Below are 17530 nucleotides of genomic sequence, written 5' to 3'. Positions count from 1 at the left end.
TGCAGACCAACTCAGCTATGCTCTGAAAATATTTTAAAGCACTCTTACAGCTGCATGCCACCCTAGGTCAGATTCTGACCATGCAAGGACAGAACATGTTTAATCCTTTCACCCCCTTGTGTTTCTGCAGATCAAAACAACAGGGTTCCCAGTGTTTTAAGGTGAATGAAAGGGGTCAAACTTTGATTTATGAACCTATGTGGGAGTGAAAGAGTTAAATGCCCATTTCCTTCCCTCCATGATTCCAGGGCCAGTTCTGTGGCCAAAATACCCAAGGGAAATGTTGAATGCAGAAGGCACCACCTCACCATCTCACTTGCACCCATCAGCAGAGAAGGCAAGGACTCTCCTGAATCTGGCCAGCAGTGACCAAGGAGGCAACGGATGTATTTTCCTTGGGGTATCTTGAACCACGTGGTCCCAGTCCAAAGCAGGCTGCTGTTTCGCTATTATCTAGCTGTGCCTGACCAACATGCTTCATGATCTCAATCTTGTCTGGTTCCACTCTGGCTTCTCCTTTGACGTTTGCACCATTCTTCCATGATGGTTCCATGATGATGTCACCCCATGGAAACGTTTGCTCCCTGTTTATCCAGACATCTGGCGGCCTGAATGCCATCATCGCCTTCCCGGCCATTATAACAACAGAGATCCAGCTGTGGACACTTAAGAGAACCAAAGCAACTGGTTGGCTGGGAAGAAGATATCTCCAAGAACGTCCATTTCCCTTTTCACCGGTGGACAAATTTCTGTTTACAAAAATCAGTAACAAAAAGTAATAATGAAAAAAATCTCATCATTTCCCAAGTGGTGTTTTCCAATCCTTGGGTCATTATCCAAAAGCAACAGTAGGAGAAGTCTCTTTGTAAGTGCGGAATGTTCCTGTGTTTTAAGACAAAACTGTTTCCTGACACACCTCCACATACACACACACACACTTAAACTAGAAACCCAAACCAGTATGAATGACATTTTCTTCTTCCATGCATGCATTAGGCTGTGCTTATTGCTGGCACATTTAATCACAATAATCACAACTGTGAATCAAAGTCAATTGATGCTGCTTGTTGGCCAATCTAATATAGATTGATTTATTGTTCAATATGGAGTCGAGTCATGTCCGCGAAAAAGAACATCAGGAATGGGCTGATGTTCCTAAAGGACAGAGAGGTCGTGGCAAGACTTGGACTTAAGTTTGAAAGCCATGTTCTTGTTTTTCTTGGCAACAATTTTGCCCCAGAATCGCCTGGCTTTCTTAGGAATGCTCTCTCTCCTCTTCTGGTACGCCAGCCTCTTCTCGTTCTTTTCTTTGCTGTCTCTCCTGAGCCGCACTTGACGCACGATCCCTTCAAAAAGCTCCTTCACATTGTGCTGGACAGCCGCCGAAGTCTCGATGAACTTACAGTCGAACACAACAGCACATGCTCTGCCCTCTGCAAAACAGTTAAAGGGTACATGTCAGAATCCTACACTGAGAAGCTGGAGTGCGGAACGCGGTCTAAGAAAATGAATGGAGAGCAGCATGGTGGCTGTGGGAAAGACCTCACAGGAAAGAAACCCATTAAAATTTCATCCATGCTTCATTCTTTATTCCTCTCCTGTCCCCTAGTGCATTCTGGGAACCATCACTTCTAGAATACCTAGTAGTTAATGTTGCAGTTCCCTGAAAGTCCAGTTCCCAGAATGCACTGACAGGAGACGAACGACGAAAAAGACTAAGTTGAGCTAGAGGAGGAACACACCCACCTCATGCTGGTGGATCTCCTGTTGGCTCCTGGGTGATACAGAATGTTGGACTAGAATGTTGGATCCAATATGATGTCTCTTATGTTCTCTAGGTTCCGTCTGCCTCTTGGGCCCTGCCCTTCTGCTGAGCCAAGGTGGCCCCAACTTTCACACAACAGTCTTGACAGCACCACTGTCTACAGCAATGGAAGTCAGATTTGACACTTGCTGAGCAGAATGGCTTCATAGACTATATATATTGATCATATTTGCACGCTTTTATTTTGCATAATTTATTCCATGTTTGCCATTCTTCAGAAAAGATGGCACTGTGCAGCACACAGAAGCCCAGCTCTGCAGCCAATGGAAATCAACCCAGCCATGGCCTTCTCCTTTGGCCTCAGAGATTTCACACAAGTCAGACTGAAGAGAAATTCTCAGGATGGTCAAAGGAAAACAGGACATTCCAGACTTGCCTGGAGTAATCACAATATCTGTCCAACATTTTTGCGAAAGCCTTTAAGCACGGGGATTCTATGGCTGCCTTCAAAAATTCCACTGATATTTTGTGAGTTAAGCACTTGAGTTTTTCCTAGATCAAACTCTGATCTAAACAGTATGCTACCGAGTCCCGTTTGGCAGTTTTTTATGGCATTTTCCAAATCACTTTTGACATTGTTTAGTTCTTTAAGAAAAGGCAAAGCTAAATTAATATATAAAGGATGGGGGATCAAGAAGAGTCTGACGATCAACGTATTCCATGCCTGGTTCAATTTTGTGAGTGGAGCCATGGCACCAATGATTAAAATTTTTCAAGAAAATAGTAGACTGGCGTACTAAGGGAGACATATGTCACCCAGTGCTGATTATAGGCTGATTCAAAGGCTTTACTCAGTACAGGAAGATCCTGTGGATGCAGCCGTATGACTGGGTGTGAGCCTGGGCATAGGCTCAGCTTTTACGTGCTTCCTCCTAGCAATCTGCAAAAGCATAATAGTTGAAAAAGTAGATCGTCGTGGCCATACAAAGGCCCACGACCCATCAGTGTCACATGACAGAATTCAAAGGAATACTTCTCAGGGAGGGTTCTGAAGCCTCTGAATCAGCACTGTACATCTGGCTGTAGTTTAGATTATTCCATCTGCAACCTCAACCAGCCACAACTAGAGTGACCAACCTCAAGGAGGGATATGGAATTCTCTTAGGGCCTTTTCGCACGGGGATCTTTGTTGCAAATTGTTTGCGGAATGAAAAATCGCCATTTAAAATAGTGGAATTCGTCGTTATGCATACCTGCCTTTGTAGTGGAATCAGTTGCGTTTTTTAGCGTTTCCCACAGGCTTCCGGTCTCGGCAGAAATCGCTAGAAAGGAAGCGCTATTGCCGAGCTCATCCCGCCCCTGGCCGTCAAGCAGCCAATGGGCAGCTGTTAGCATGCTCCCAAACAGCCCCTTTCCCTTTAAGAAAGGTTTAAAAAAAAAAACAGACCCATAGCAACGAATCTAGGTAGATTCGTTGCAACGGAGAGACCCATCCAGCTGCCTAATGTGAGCTGTTGTTTGATTGTATGATCGTTGGCACGCTGCCTCGAGTGATAAAAAAAAAATCCCCCCCCCCCCTCTCACGGGCCCGATTTTCGGCTGAATTAATGTGTAAAAAATAAAGGGACTTTATTTCAGCAAACGGGCTTTTATGTGGTTTGTGCTTAGTGACTAAAGGTGAAGGACTGAAGCCAGGGAAGCCTCTAAACAGAAAGAGGCTCGCTGGTGCGTTTATCCCCGCTCGCTCGGAGAAAAAAAATGGCGATCACTTCGCCGGAAGTTTGGAGGAGAAAGCCAGGGGGAGGGACTTTGAAGAACCCGCAACAATGGTAACGCACAGGTCTTTAGCGCTATTGTTGCAGATTGGTTGCAGGAGTGTATCGCTATCCGGAGGGTGAATCCACTTTTCTGGATTCCCCTGAAAGCGCTACAACGAAGCGCTTTTTGCGGGTCGGTTTCAGGATTGTTGCAGATTGTCTACGACGTCGTGGGTTATGGCAAATTAGTAGCGTTTCCAATTAGCAACCATTGTGCTATTTTGAAGCCGTGCGAAATGGCCCTTAGAATTACTACTGATCACCAGAATATATGCATCAGTTCCCTTGGAGGAAATAGCAGTTTGGAAGAAGAGTTTTTTTTTTTAATGTCCTGTTCTTCTCTACCCTAAGGAATCTCAAAATGGCTTACAATCGTCTATCCTTCCTCCCCCCAAAACAGGCACCTTATGAGGTAGCTGGGGCTTGAAAGAGAGTTCTGAGAGAACTGTCACTGGTCTAAGGTCACCCAGCAGGCTTCATGTAGAAGAGTGGAGAACTGAACCCAGCTCTCCAGATTAGAGTTCACCACTTTTAACCAGTACCCTGCCCTAGCTCTCAATGAACTCCACAAGGAGATGAACTCTACGGCACCACAACCCCTCAGAGTCTCCTTCCCAAAACCTGGCCTTCCCCAGACATCATCTCCAAACTTACAGGAATTTCACAAATGAGTTGTGAAGGGTTTGGGGTTTTTTTTGTAAGAGTATGAGAAATCTCCTAAAATAACTAGTTCCTATGAAGAGTTACATTTCCCAGGTTTGCATGGGGGAAAGTCACAGTAACTCTGCTTTTCATTTGCGGCCTGGGTGTGTTTAAAATGTTAAGCCCACTGGGTAGGCTCAAAACAGAAGCTGCCGAAACAGGACTACCAGTCACCATCTCAGGATTCGTACCTGCAACAGAGACTTCACGGCACCGAACCAGATCGCTTTTGTTGCCCACTAAAATGATGGGGATGTCTTCTGCCTGGCGGGCCCTGCGGAGCTGTATTCTGAGCTCTGACGCTCTCTCGAAGCTTGCGCGGTCCGTAATGGAATAGACAATCAGATATGCATCGCCAATCTGCATACAGTGATCCTGGAGCCACCCATTGGAGCCCTGTTCAAATACAAGAATCACACTCAGCGAACACCTGGCCTTGTTATCAAGGAGCCCCAAAAGAAGAGGTTGTTTAACCGGAGCAAACAGAAATTTCCATTGTTCATTTTATTTATTTGTTTGTTTGTTTATACCCCTGCTTCCCAAATGCTCAGGGCGGTTTACAACATGTAAGAATACTTTCAATAAGAATAGTCATAAAATTCAATTCAATAATATAATTATATAAATCAGAGATATTCCGTGGTTGGGCCTTTTCTGAAAAAACAAGAGCTGGATTCTTCCATCCCAGCCAACTATAGCCCAGTATCACATTTGGCGTTTCTGAGTAGGATGGTTGAATGGGCGGTTGCAGGCCAACTGTGAAGTTTCTTGGAAGATACATCAGTGCTTGACTCTTTCCAGTCGGGCTTCCAGCCTGGCCATGGGATAGAGACAGCTCTGATCACCTTGATCAACAACCTCCAGAAGAAACTGGATCTAGGTGTGTTGGTGCTGCTGGTTTTACTAGATCTGATGGTAGAGTTTGACACAGCTTTCAACACAGTAGATCATAGACTTCTGGCCCACCATAGAGCCAATGTAAGGATCTGAGGCATAGCTCTTAAGTGGCTGTAGCCCTTTCTCCACAGCTGGGGACAGAGGGGGAGCATCTCCCAATGGCAATACTCTCTCAAATGTTATTTAACAACTAGCTCAGATGATCCAGAGCTGTGGGGTGGGTTGTCATCAGTATGCAGATGACACCCAACTATTTCAGTTAATGGACGGCCACCTGTCAACATCCCCAGATAATCTGGCCAGCTGCTTGGAGACCATGGAGACTCAAGTAGAGTTGGCTGAAGCTGAATCCAGCCAAGATGGAGGTCCTCTGGCTGAGCTAACACTTATGTTTTGCTGGAATATAACTGGTTTTATACACAATATACACACACATAACAGTTTTAAAGAGTAGCTGAGCTAGAATCAAGTCCTGTGGCACCTTCAAGTCCAACAAAATGTTCATGGCATGCACTTTTGAGTCAAAGCTCCTTTTGTCAAATATATCAAACAAAACTGTACTTAAAAACATGCCATTAGATAAATCAATGTCACACTCACCTTGTTTTCCCACATGTCGACAAGCATGATGGTTGTGCTTTCCCCATCTACCACCAAGGTTCGTTCATAGGTATCTTCTAGAAGGGGAGGAAAAAAACACACTTCATTATTTTTTTCACCTTGACATCATTTTCTGGTAGAAGAAGCTTTGGGAACTAGATTCACCCTTCATATATGTTAGGGTTGCTGCTCTAGCCAACAGAGATCAGTTCATCTGGGGAAAATGGTCACATTGGAAGGATGGCTCTGTGGCATTATACCCCACTGAAGGCGTTCCCCTCCCCAAATCTTGGCTTCCTCAGGCTCCTCCCCTAAAATCTCCAGATATTTCCCAGCCCAGAGTTAGTAACCCTAATACATGTTCAAATATAAATCCATTACTTCATAGCACCAATCTATACAAGCACTACCCACTTCAAACGTGCCGACTTCTGTAATGGTTAGTATGTAAAATTAGGATGGGAAGAGATCTAGGGTGTACTCTGCATGGGGTTTTTTACCCAGTCCTAGTTCAAATGAATCCTTCCTGTCTACACTGAATTCGATTTCCATTTTGATTTTGGGCACTTTAAATTTTCCCTCTGCAACATGCATGATTGATCTGGAGCGACCCTACCCTTCCCCCATGATATCCAGAACTGGATATAACACTCAGTATTTGAAAAAATAGCAACAGTAAGTGTGCAGATTTTTGCTTTTTCAAATTAACTCTTTTCTCCATGCCTCATAGTAAAGCAGTCTTCCCTGATTGGCCAGGGCATTAGTTCAAAGACTTCCTGGTTCCCGGTTGCAATGCTTCCCTTAAAGTGACTGCGCTCCAGAAGCCCTAACTTCTCTCAGCATAGATTTGCCTCTTGGATTTATTCCCCCCTCCTTTGGTGTCTCCAATCCCCTCCCCCCCCATTCAAGAAAAGAAAGAGACTCCTGTTGCACTTGACTACCCTCCCTGCTCTGAGCTTTCCCAATTGAGTGCAGAACACTTTCTGTTTCAAAGGGGGGGGGGATAGAAGAATTCATCAGGATCCACATCAGCCAGTATGGAGCCTCCTAATAGGGTCTATCGTTTCCTTTTCTCTTTAGTTTCACTGAGCTATTACACAGCCACATATTACCAAGGGGCCGGGTTTTCAAATATCAAGGGTTATATCCAGTTCTGGATATTGTGGGGGAAAGGTAGGGTCACTTTGGATCAATCATGCATGCTGCAGAGGGAAAATTTAAAGTGCCCAAAAGCAAACTGGAAATAGAATTCAGTGTAGACTGCAGGGATTTGGTCGATCTGGAAGTGGGTAAAAAGCCCTGTGCAGACTACACCCTTGTCTTGGCTAATCTTGCCTCGCTCCAGCGCAGGCTTGGCTGATGTGCTTAGCAAGATGATCAGCAGTTTTCCTCACATGCAGTAAACTTTGCAGAAAGGCCTCTTTGCCGTCCTCTGCCTTCCCTGCTCCACTAGTGGCTGCAGTCAGAGCTGCATTAGAATGTTTTTTAAAATGAAAACTGCATGACGCCAGCTTGTCAACCTAACCAGCCTTGCAAGGTTGTTGTGAATGAAGGGGACATTCATGTATGACCTCCTTGGAGAAATGCAAGAGAAGGTTACAAATCTAAATAAAGAAATTGTAAATATTGTAAATGTCCTTTTTGTTTTTTTTGTTTTTTAAAGTACCTCCAGGTCTCCATGCATGTAGCAATGAGGGTTAGAATCCTGTGGGGATTGTTTTTGGGGGGGGCGGTGGGGGGAGCCTCGGGAAAAATCTTGAAGATAATTATGTTATATTCGTCATTCAGATATTAGTCTCTGGCCAAGAGCTACATGTTGTCATAACTTCCATGATCCGAATGTTGAAATCTGTAAGTTTCGTTCTTTCTTTCTTTTTTGCTTAAGTTTATCCTAAGAAGGATAATAAGTGGAAGAAGAAGTCCCATTGGAAGAAATAAACCAAATGCTGAACATTTGACCTCTTGGGAGCAACAGACAGACGTACAGTCTCCATCCAGGCTTAGTAATGGAAAATATTTGTTTTCAGTCATTTTATGGGTGAACAGCCAGTGCTACTGCCTTAGCATGGGGTGAAGAAGTGTGAAGATGCTTCCTCCCGAAAGAAATCCAAAATGCTAAACTGGCAATTCTTGTACTTGTGTAAAAAAAATGATAAATATGCAAAAAACCTGGGTATAGCTATACATTTCCTGTGTGTTTCACATGCCTAGGACAGGATTCACTACCTTCAGGGTCCCGATTATGTTCTAAAACTGACATACACTTCATAATTCACATATTCCCAAAAAACTGCAGGGTGTCTGGGGCTGCAGCTATTAATATATTTTTGGTTATTTGATTTTCTAGCTTAAGTTTCAGACGTTTTAAAAAAAAATTGGGAAGCCATGTCTTCCTATGGAACAAGACACGGTATAGAAAACACATTTTAAATAAACTCTGAAGGACTAAATTCAAGTGGGTAGCCATGTTGGTCTGAAACAACACAACAAAACAAAATCAGAGTCCAGTGGCACCTTTAAGACCAACAAAGATTTTTTCAAGGCGTGAGCTTTTGAGTGCTTGCACTTGAAAGCTCACAAAATCTTTGTTGGTCTTAAAGGTGCCACTGGACTCTGATTTTGTTTTGTTCTGAAGGACTAAAGACATATTAATGAAGACATTCAAACAAAACATTAAAACTAATTGATAATGTAAATACTATTACTATCAGATACTAATATTAGTATCAGAGGCAGCTCATTTAGGAAGACTAAAGTGCTAGAACAATATAAGTAATTATCTGGGCGGGAAAGAAACGTTATGGAACAAAGAGCAAGAGTTCAAGAAGTTATATTTTAGGTTAATGTAATAATTTTTCAGAGCCTCTTGTGGCACAGAGTGGTAAGGCAGCGATATGCTGTCTGAAGCTGTCTGTCCATGAGGTTGGGAGTTCGATCCCAGCAGCCGGCTCAAGGTTGACTCAGCCTTCCATCCTTCCGAGGTCGGTAAAATGAGTACCCAGCTTGCTGGGGGGTAAACGGTAATGACTGGGGAAGGCACTGGCAAACCACCCCGTATTGAGTCTGCCATGAAAACGCTAGAGGGCGTCACCCCAAGGGTCAGACATGACTCGGTGCTTGCACAGGGGATACCTTTACCTTTACCTTAATAATTTTTCAAGTTAATAGAACTGCAGTTACACTGGGGGAAGGGTGGGATTATATTTAAGTAAAAGCGTCTTTGACTATGTTATAAGAAATAAGTTATACGATTATTGTAATCTGATTTATGAAATGTTGCTGAATGTATTTACATGTTGATATATGTATTAAAACTATTATCAGGGGGGAAAAACAACAACAACATTAAAACTAAATATCTTTGGCTGTTAGTCTCTATCAGTTAATCAACTCTTTTCCTGCAATGCTCCTGTGCATAACTGGCATAAATTCAGGTGCGGATGTTTTCCCCACCACTGTAATCCCATAAGGGCAGCCATGTTAGACTGTAGCAACAACAGAAAACTGGGGTCTGAGGTAGCACTGGACTCCGATTTTTCCTCTCATTTTATCTTTACAGGAAAAATGTTGCTGCCTCATTTTTTGCAGGTAAGGCCGTATTCAAAATGGCAGAATCCCTCCCAGAAAAGATAAACTAGTAGGAGATGTGTCTTAGTACAATCCTAAACAGGTTTATACCCTTTTAAACCCACTGACTTCAATGGTCTCATAAGTTTGTAACTTGGAAATGCTGCTGCATCTCCTCTCTACCATCTTGATAATCTTCTTTCCTCCCACTTGCTCCTCCTTCCCTCACACAAAATAAACAAAGAGAGCCTGACGCCTACTAGTTCTAGGAATAATTAAAGTTCAAGGTTCCAATTTTAATCCTCAGTAGGACAGACTGAGGAAAACCCCTGGCAACAAGCACCACCCCCGTGTGATCTCCACCACAAGATCCCCAGCTTATTCTTCTTGTTGCCTTGTAGTTGGATAAACAAAGTCCATCTTTGTTTCTTGATAGACATTAGTTCTGAGTATGTAACTTTCCCTGACTACCTAGTGGTACCGGTAAAGGTATCCCCTGTGCAAGCACCGAGTCATGTCTGACCCTTGGGGTGACGCCCTCTAGCGTTTTCATGGCAGACTCAATACGGGGTGGTTTGCCAGTGCCTTCCCCAGTCATTACCGTTTACCCCCCAGCAAGCTGGATACTCATTTTACCAACCTCGGAAGGATGGAAGGCTGAGTCAATCTTGAGCTGGCTGCTTGGATCGAACTCCCAGCCTCTTGGGCAGAGCTTCAGACTGCATGTCTGCTGCCTTACCACCCTGCGCCTCAAGAGGCTCTTAGTGGTACCAGTAGTAGCATTCTAATTGGTATTGCTTATTTTATTATTATGTTCTGAAATGCCGTAAAAACTTCAATTCATTTTGTAATGGCCTATGGCTACATTCAGATAAACTGACTGACTGACTACCTGTTGGTGAGACCTGACTTTTTTTTTTTAATGAACAAATTCTGAAGATTTGTGTTTTATTCAATGCTAAAGAGACAGATTACCTGCTCAAAGCCAGGGGCACGCTTGCTTAAACATGGGCTTTACTCCATGAAAACTTGTGCCACAGTGAAATGTCTTTAAGGTGCCCCACCATTCCTGTTTGGTTTTGCCAAGCAGAGTAATCGAGGCTTGCCAATCCTGCCTTAGGAAATCCCTGACCATTTGGAGGCAATTTTGGGGGAGGGCAGAGCTTGGAGAGACAGCTCATCAGGGGGTTGATGCTCCAGCCTTCGGCCTCAAAAGAGGCGCATTCTTACAGAGTAGCTGGCTTTGGAAGTCTGGAGAGCAGCTGTAATTCTGAGGGCCTTTTCGCACGGGGATCTTTGTTGCAAATCGTTTGCGGAATGAAAAATCGCCATTTAAAATAGTGGAATTCGTCGTTATGCATACCTGCCTTTGTAGTGGAATCAGTTGCGTTTTTTAGCGTTTCCCACAGGCTTCCGGTCTCGGCAGAAATCGCTAGAAAGGAAGCGCTATTGCCAAGCTCGTCCCGCCCCTGGCCGTCAAGCAGCCAATGGGCAGCCGTTAGCATGCTCCCAAACAGCCCCTTTCCCTTTAAGAAAGGTTTTAAAAAAAAAAAACAGACCCATAGCAACGAATCTAGGTAGATTCGTTGCAACGGAGAGACCCATCCAGCTGCCTAATGTGAGCTGTCGTTTGATTGTATGATCGTTTGCACGCTGCCTCGAGTGATAAAAAAAAAATCCCCCCCCCCCTCTCACGGGCCTGATTTTCGGCTGAATTAATGTGTAAAAAATAAAGGGACTTTATTTCAGCAAACGGGCTTTTATGTGGTTTGTGCTTAGTGACTAAAGGTGAAGGACTGAAGCCAGGGAAGCCTCTAAACAGAAAGAGGCTCGCTGGTGCGTTTATCCCCGCTCGCTCGGAGAAAAAAAAATGGCGATCGCTTCGCCGGAAGTTTGGAGGACAGGCTCAGGAGGAGGGACTTTGAAGAACCCGCAACAATGGTAACGCACAGGTCTTTAGCGCTAGCGTTGCAGATTGGTTGCAGGAGTGTATCGCTATCCAGAGGGTGAATCCACTTTTCTGGATTCCCCTAAAAGCGCTACAACGAAGCGCTTTTTGCTGATTGGTTTCAGGAGTGTTGCAGATTGTCTGCGACGTCGTGCGTTAAGGCAAATTAGTAGCGTTTTCAATTAGCAACCATTGTGCTATTTTGAAGCCGTGCGAAATGGCCCTGAGAGAACTCCAGGCTCCACAGGGTTGCCAACTCTAGACTGGATATTCCTGGAGAGGTGTGTGTAGGGGGGGGGGTGTAACCAGCAGGGTTGTGTTTAGGGAAGAGTTTACCAGTTCTCAAAGTATAGCAGGAAGCCTTCTCCCCTGATTATTTTTGCTCAGCTGTATGGAAGAAGGAGACTGATGGGCAAAATGTGGTGGTGGTGGGGGGGAATTTACATCACCTGATGCAATGATGTTGCACAGTGGACTATTACTTGACCTTTGAACCAAGTAGGGTACTAGTAGCTTGGCTTGGCAAAGATGGCTGAAAGTCTGCCACGCTACTCTCATGATCTCCATAGAGAGGGACACATCAAGGTACACACCCAGGTTTCTAGTGGAGTGAGCTATCGATAACCGCACCCTGTCCAGGTTGGGTAAATGCGCTTCCTTGCTTGGACCCTTCCTGCCCAATCACAGGACTTCCATCTCTGAAGCATTGAGTTTCAGATGACTCTGCTTGAGCCATCTCATCACTGCTTTTAGACATTTGGCTATTATAAATGGACTATGTTCCTTTCTAAAATGGCAGCAGTATCCCTGAGTCAGGACTATGGCTGCCATAATGGCTAGTCTGGTTCTTCGCTACAGTGCAATCCTAAACAGAGTTATACCCTTTGAAACCCACAGACTTCAATTTTGTGTTAGGTCTGCACTGTTAATGGCTTTAATTGGTCTGGTTTGTAACCAAGAATGTGCTCAGAGAGTTAATATGCTGGGAAAGAGGTTCATGTGTTGAATCTACGCCACGAAGCTACTGATGGTCCAGAACCAAGTGTCCAACAATCCCATGCAACCCATGCAACGTAGTGTCCAACAATCAATGGACTCCACAACCAAGCCCAGGAAATAAGCTAAAGATACCTAATCAACAGTCTTTTCTAGCATCACCACACTCTTCCTCATTATTTCAGAGACCAAGATTTCACAGGACCCTATGCAGTTCCTACAATCATGCACAGCTTACTATTACAACCATTGGGTTTAAAAAAAAAATACAAGTCCTCTTTTTTCAGTATAACTCAGTTTCTGGTTGAGACTGTATCTTCCGTTTATATGCACTTCAACAGGGTTAAAACTCTATGAGGAAAATACCCGATCCGTAATCTCTCTTACCCCCTTCCCAACTTCCAAGTTTACAAGATAGGTGGGAGTTGAAGGATTAGAGCCAAGGGGATCCTGGCATCAGTGTCAGGATCACCGACTTTGTCTACGTTGATGCTTCTTAATGCTAATGAGTGCTTGAATGAAGGGCTTTAAGTATACCACAGCCAGCATGGCGCTTACCTCCGAACACTTCGCAGTCACTGTCCATGCTGTCGTGCACCCCTGCAAAGACATTCGCTAGGGTGGTTTTGCCAACACCTTGCTCCCCAACGAGGACCACACGATAGAAGGTATTTCCTGACTCGGAGGAGATGACAGAATCCGAGGACTCTGATGACCAGCTTCTCCGGTAATACTCTTCAGGATTGATGGTGTATCTCTTCTGTCGAAGGCACTCACGAGGGTCTTTCTGAACCACCAGGTTCCTCCCATCTGCCGGGATGCTCCAGCGCTGCTGTTGTGGCTGCAAGGCACCGCTGCTGCGACGCATTGTGACATTGTTCAGCGTCATGGTTTTTCTCCCTGTTGGGATATGCAAGATGTGTAGTGTGCATGATTGAAGAGCATAAGAAGAATATCCTACAGGAGGCATCATTGGTGATAAGTAGTTAGCCAGTTTAGATGAGGAACTCATATTTTCAAATATGTGTGTGAAATCATTGACTCAGTTGGAGACATCCTGCTCCTTTGAGAGCACTTTCTGGTTTCTTTCCCTCTACAACATTAAGTCAGTTAGACAAGCCTTTCTCAACTTTTTTACCATTGAGAAACCCTGGTAATATTCTTCAGGCTTCTAGAAATCCCAGAAGTGGCACAATCAGGCAGAATATGATTGGGGAGCACAGCTGTGGACACACCCACCTGAGGCCCCTCCCCTTCCCACCCCCTCCAGGCTCATCATTGGTCATTTTGAGGGAGGGGCAGGTTGACATGTTTAACAAATGTTTAATGAATTTTAAAAATATATTATAAATTAATTAGTTGTCACCCATTTGGGAAACCCTTCCAGGGCCTTCAAGAAACTCCAGGGTTTCATGAAACCCTGGTTGAGAAAGCCTGAGTTAAATAGTTAGGACTCTCTCTACTCTTTTTCTCACAAAATTTGTTTCTCTTCTAAATCCAACTATTTTATTCATTTAAGCAGCTGGTTCCACTCTCTTGCATATTTAAATTGGGCCAACACTCCCTACCTGTTAAAGGGAAATGACATAATCATATTCCTCCGGCATTGCTACCTTATGAACTGCATCATGTCCCGTCAGGTTGATTTGGTGAGTTTTATACATCTGCCTCTGAACTTACTGGAAGTGGCTATGTAAAATGCCATAATGTCACAGCTGACTGATGAAGACCCCTTGGGGTTTTCAAGGCAAGGAATTGCTATTGCCTGCCTTTCAGTATCAACTCTGAACTTCCATGATGTTTTCCCATCTAAGTACTAATCAGGGCTGTCCCTGCTTATCTTGGTACCCAACGTATTACTGAATACTTCCCAACAGTACTACTAGAAGGAAAATGGCAGAAAGACACACTACCAGAAAAGGAAATGAGGAGTCCACTGTCCCCTTTGAGGCTAACAACATGTATTCCTTCATAGATTTTTGTGAGTCAGAGCTTACTTCATCAGTTGATCCCACTAAATGAACTCTGACTCACAAATACTTATGCTGGGATAAATTTTGTTAGTCTTTAAGGTGTCATTGGACTCCTGTTTTATTTTACTGCTATTAATGCTATAGACCAGCATGCTTCTCCATCTCGAATGACTTTCCCAAAAGAAAGTATCTCATTATAAAGGTGATTTTATAGAGTTGTTGGCAACAGCTCAGTCCTCAGATCAATGAAATGGTGGTCCTCACAGACTAGCAGCAATTTTGATTGAGAATGATTCTTCTTTCTCTGTCTGGACACATGGTTTATGGAGGATAAAAGCTTTCAATCCTTATACTGGGTGCCCACCAAAGGGCTACAAATCTGTGGGGGGAATAAACCTTGGAAATGAAAATACTGTTTCCGCACAAGGAATCTGCCCCTGGACAGCCTCTGTTTGCTAGCAAGTTTTAGAGCCCACTCCACATGATATCACCTGCATCCCGAGGCTGTCCAGGGGCTGGCTCAAGTTTTGCCCAGATTTGCCTCAGGAACAACCAGAGGCAAGTCCATATGGAAGGGGAAAGGCACAATAGTCTCTGGAGCATTGTCCCACCTTCACACCTGCCCTCCTCTCTCTATTTCCTTTTCTGCCTAGAAAACTATCAAAGGTCCATGCAGAAGCATTCCTACAACTAAGGGCAGTAGGTCTACTGTGCAAATTCAATCAGCCAGAAGACATCTAATCAAATTGAAAGACCCAGGTGTGTGCAAGATTCAGCCAAACCAATAAAAAAGCCCAATAATCCAAAGAATCGGATTACAGCCCCAGATGACACAAAAGATAAAAATGTATTTTGTACAAAATAGGGAGATCACATCTAAACGGCTGAAATACAGATCTCCATACCAGCAAGGCTGGCACAGATCTTTTGTAACTTTCATTTCCATTGGTCCATGCATTTTAGTCAAATACCTTGTCCCCTTTGGGTTGCCCAGGGTCTCCAAGCGATTGTTCTGTCCTCATTCAAATAGGCTGGGTAATGCCTCACAAAAGAGTTATTGTTACAGAGTGCTAGAATTCAATGCTCAAGCAATCCCCTTGAGAATGGCCCCCAAATGGTACTCCTTCGCATATGCACATTCCTAGATATGCAACATTTACAGCCTTAAAGATAACAATAGTCCTTTTTGAGGCAGCAATAAGCCTTTTGTCCCCGTATCCTGTGAAATTCAAGCAGTACACATGACCCTCTCACATAGCTAATGGCTGTTTCAGACCTTCTGGTCTCTATAAACTTTGGTCGAGCTACATTCTACTAATGCTATATATTTAATACTTTATTAGGTCTATTTTCTATGGTCCCATAGAACTCTGAAGGAGCCAAGCCAGGTTTTCTCCTTTTGTCTAAAGATGGCTTTTAATTACACTTAGTAGGGAATAGCTCCCTCGCTTTGAGACAAAATGCAATGAGGTAGTTCGCGATGGCCAGTATAATTCGCAGCTACCATTTTTAGGAAAGTTGCTTTGATGCTCTCCAGCTCCCACAATGACAGCTCTTTAGAAAATTTGCTTATTCAGCTGAAGCTCTCCCAGCTCACATTATGTCTCTTTAGCTCACAAAGGAAGCATTTGCCACAGAGAGAGGTGAAGGCCATGTTCAAACTTCAAATGCCATTGTAGTTCCCAGGTAAGTTTGCAACTCTCCCAAAGCATGCCCTTCTTGTGCAGTTGAGAGAAACTGTCTGCGTCTTCAGCCTCTTTAAAAGAAATCTACAAAGCAAATCCACACACTCTTCCACGGGTTTTGGCAGCTCCCTGAAGAATTCAAACATTTGACCTTCCCTGACTTTTGAGAGATGTGCAAAGACATAAAGAACTCCTGCGTGCGGAAAGATACAAGATGCCATGCAAAACAAGCTCTTCCTTTACTACTCTGGTCACAGCTACTTTTTGCAAGCAAGGGCTATGTTTGACAGATCTCAAATCCACCTTTGTTTATGCAAAAGATACATGGCTGTATTTATCTACTCTGTCCGCAAAGGATGGAGAAGGAAACTGCTGGCCAATTGGTTTGTACCACTATTTGTACTGTTATTTAGCAGTCTAATCCAAGAAATAAAGTTAGGTGCATGTTTCAAGCTGCACATTTTAACCTTTTTGTTATTGCTGTTGCATGTCTACAGTAGGAAAGCAACGTGTTCAAATTAATGCTCCTTAAGCAAACGCTACCTTGTTTTTTTACCAGGCGTTCTGCCACACTCCCTTCTTCTCCGAGTGCTGAATTCCCAACCAGCCTCCTGCAGGAAATCCTTCTTCTCTTCTGGGGCTGCCTCTCTAATTCTTTCACAGCAAACCTGGTTTATATTAAGCCCATCTGATCAGATGCAGGGCTTTTCCGTGACGTCGTCGTTGTCCTGTCTGCTCCTCAGCCAGCCCCCAGCTGGACGGAAGCAGGCGTGCAGAAGAGAAGGCGGGGAAGTGCCCATTGCTAACAATATAATTTATTTGCAGCCATGCATTTTAAAAAATAACAAGGCCACTCATAGACGTACAGGGCCTGTTTCAAGTACAAAAATTCAGCACATTAGGAATGTTACTCTTGTCTTCCTCGTGCTAAAACTCTGTTGAAGCTACTGATTCTGAGAAAAGATCACCTGGGCTTTATGAAGGCAGGAAATGTGACAAATGTTTCAACTTGCCAAAGGTCACTTTATGCTGGAAATTTATCTCTGCCGACTGTCATTTCATCAGCCCTTCTTGTTGCTTAGGCATACAAGAGGGATGTTATTTGTAAACAAATAGCCCGTCTTTCACCACCTTCACAGCCTGCAAGACAATTGCTTTACCACAGAGCCTCCAAAGATACAACTGCTGTTTAGATCAAGCTTTCTCAACCAGGGTTTCTTGAAACCCTGGGGTTTCTTGAAACCCTGGGGTTTCTTGACAGCCCGGGAAGAGTTTCCCAAATAGGTGGGAGTTGATTGATTTTTGTATCTATTTTAAATTTGTTAAACATTCATTAATGTGATATGACCATATATGGCCGTCAGTCCCGCCCTCTCCCAAAATGGCTGATGAGAGGCTTAAAGGGGGTGGGGAGGGGAGGGGCCCCGCATGGGCATGTTTACAGCTATGCTTCCTAACCGCATTCTGCACCATCACACCACTTCTGGGTTTTTTTTTAAGCCTGAAGGGGTTTCTCTACAGTAAAAATGTTGAGAAAGTCTGGACTAGATCTAAGTGCATTTAATTGTCTTCCCAAGCCA

The 17530-nt window shown here is 44.0% G+C and overlaps 1 protein-coding gene across 2 annotated transcripts; it reads right to left on the bottom strand.

Moving 5' to 3' along the window:
- Positions 1 to 1064: 1064 nt before the first annotated feature.
- GEM (GTP binding protein overexpressed in skeletal muscle) lies at positions 1065 to 16665 on the bottom strand. Of its 2 annotated transcripts, none has more exons than XM_077351894.1 (5): positions 16494 to 16665; positions 12851 to 13192; positions 5782 to 5858; positions 4476 to 4680; positions 1065 to 1433 (listed from the first exon to the last, which is right to left on the bottom strand). In XM_077351894.1, the coding sequence occupies exons 2-5, from the start codon at positions 13179 to 13181 to the stop codon at positions 1156 to 1158; spliced, it is 891 nt and encodes a 296-aa protein (XP_077208009.1). In that variant the 5' UTR covers positions 13182 to 13192; positions 16494 to 16665; the 3' UTR covers positions 1065 to 1155. The 2 variants fall into 2 exon arrangements, with proteins under 2 accessions (XP_077208009.1, XP_077208010.1); XM_077351895.1 differs by lacking the exon at positions 16494 to 16665 and adding an exon at positions 15237 to 15330.
- Positions 16666 to 17530: the final 865 nt, after the last annotated feature.

This window comes from Paroedura picta, chromosome 9 (genome assembly GCF_049243985.1).
Source record: "Paroedura picta isolate Pp20150507F chromosome 9, Ppicta_v3.0, whole genome shotgun sequence".
Lineage (NCBI taxonomy): Eukaryota > Metazoa > Chordata > Lepidosauria > Squamata > Gekkonidae > Paroedura > Paroedura picta.
Note: the sequence above shows the minus strand (reverse complement) of the source record. Positions and strands in the feature narration are given on the sequence as shown.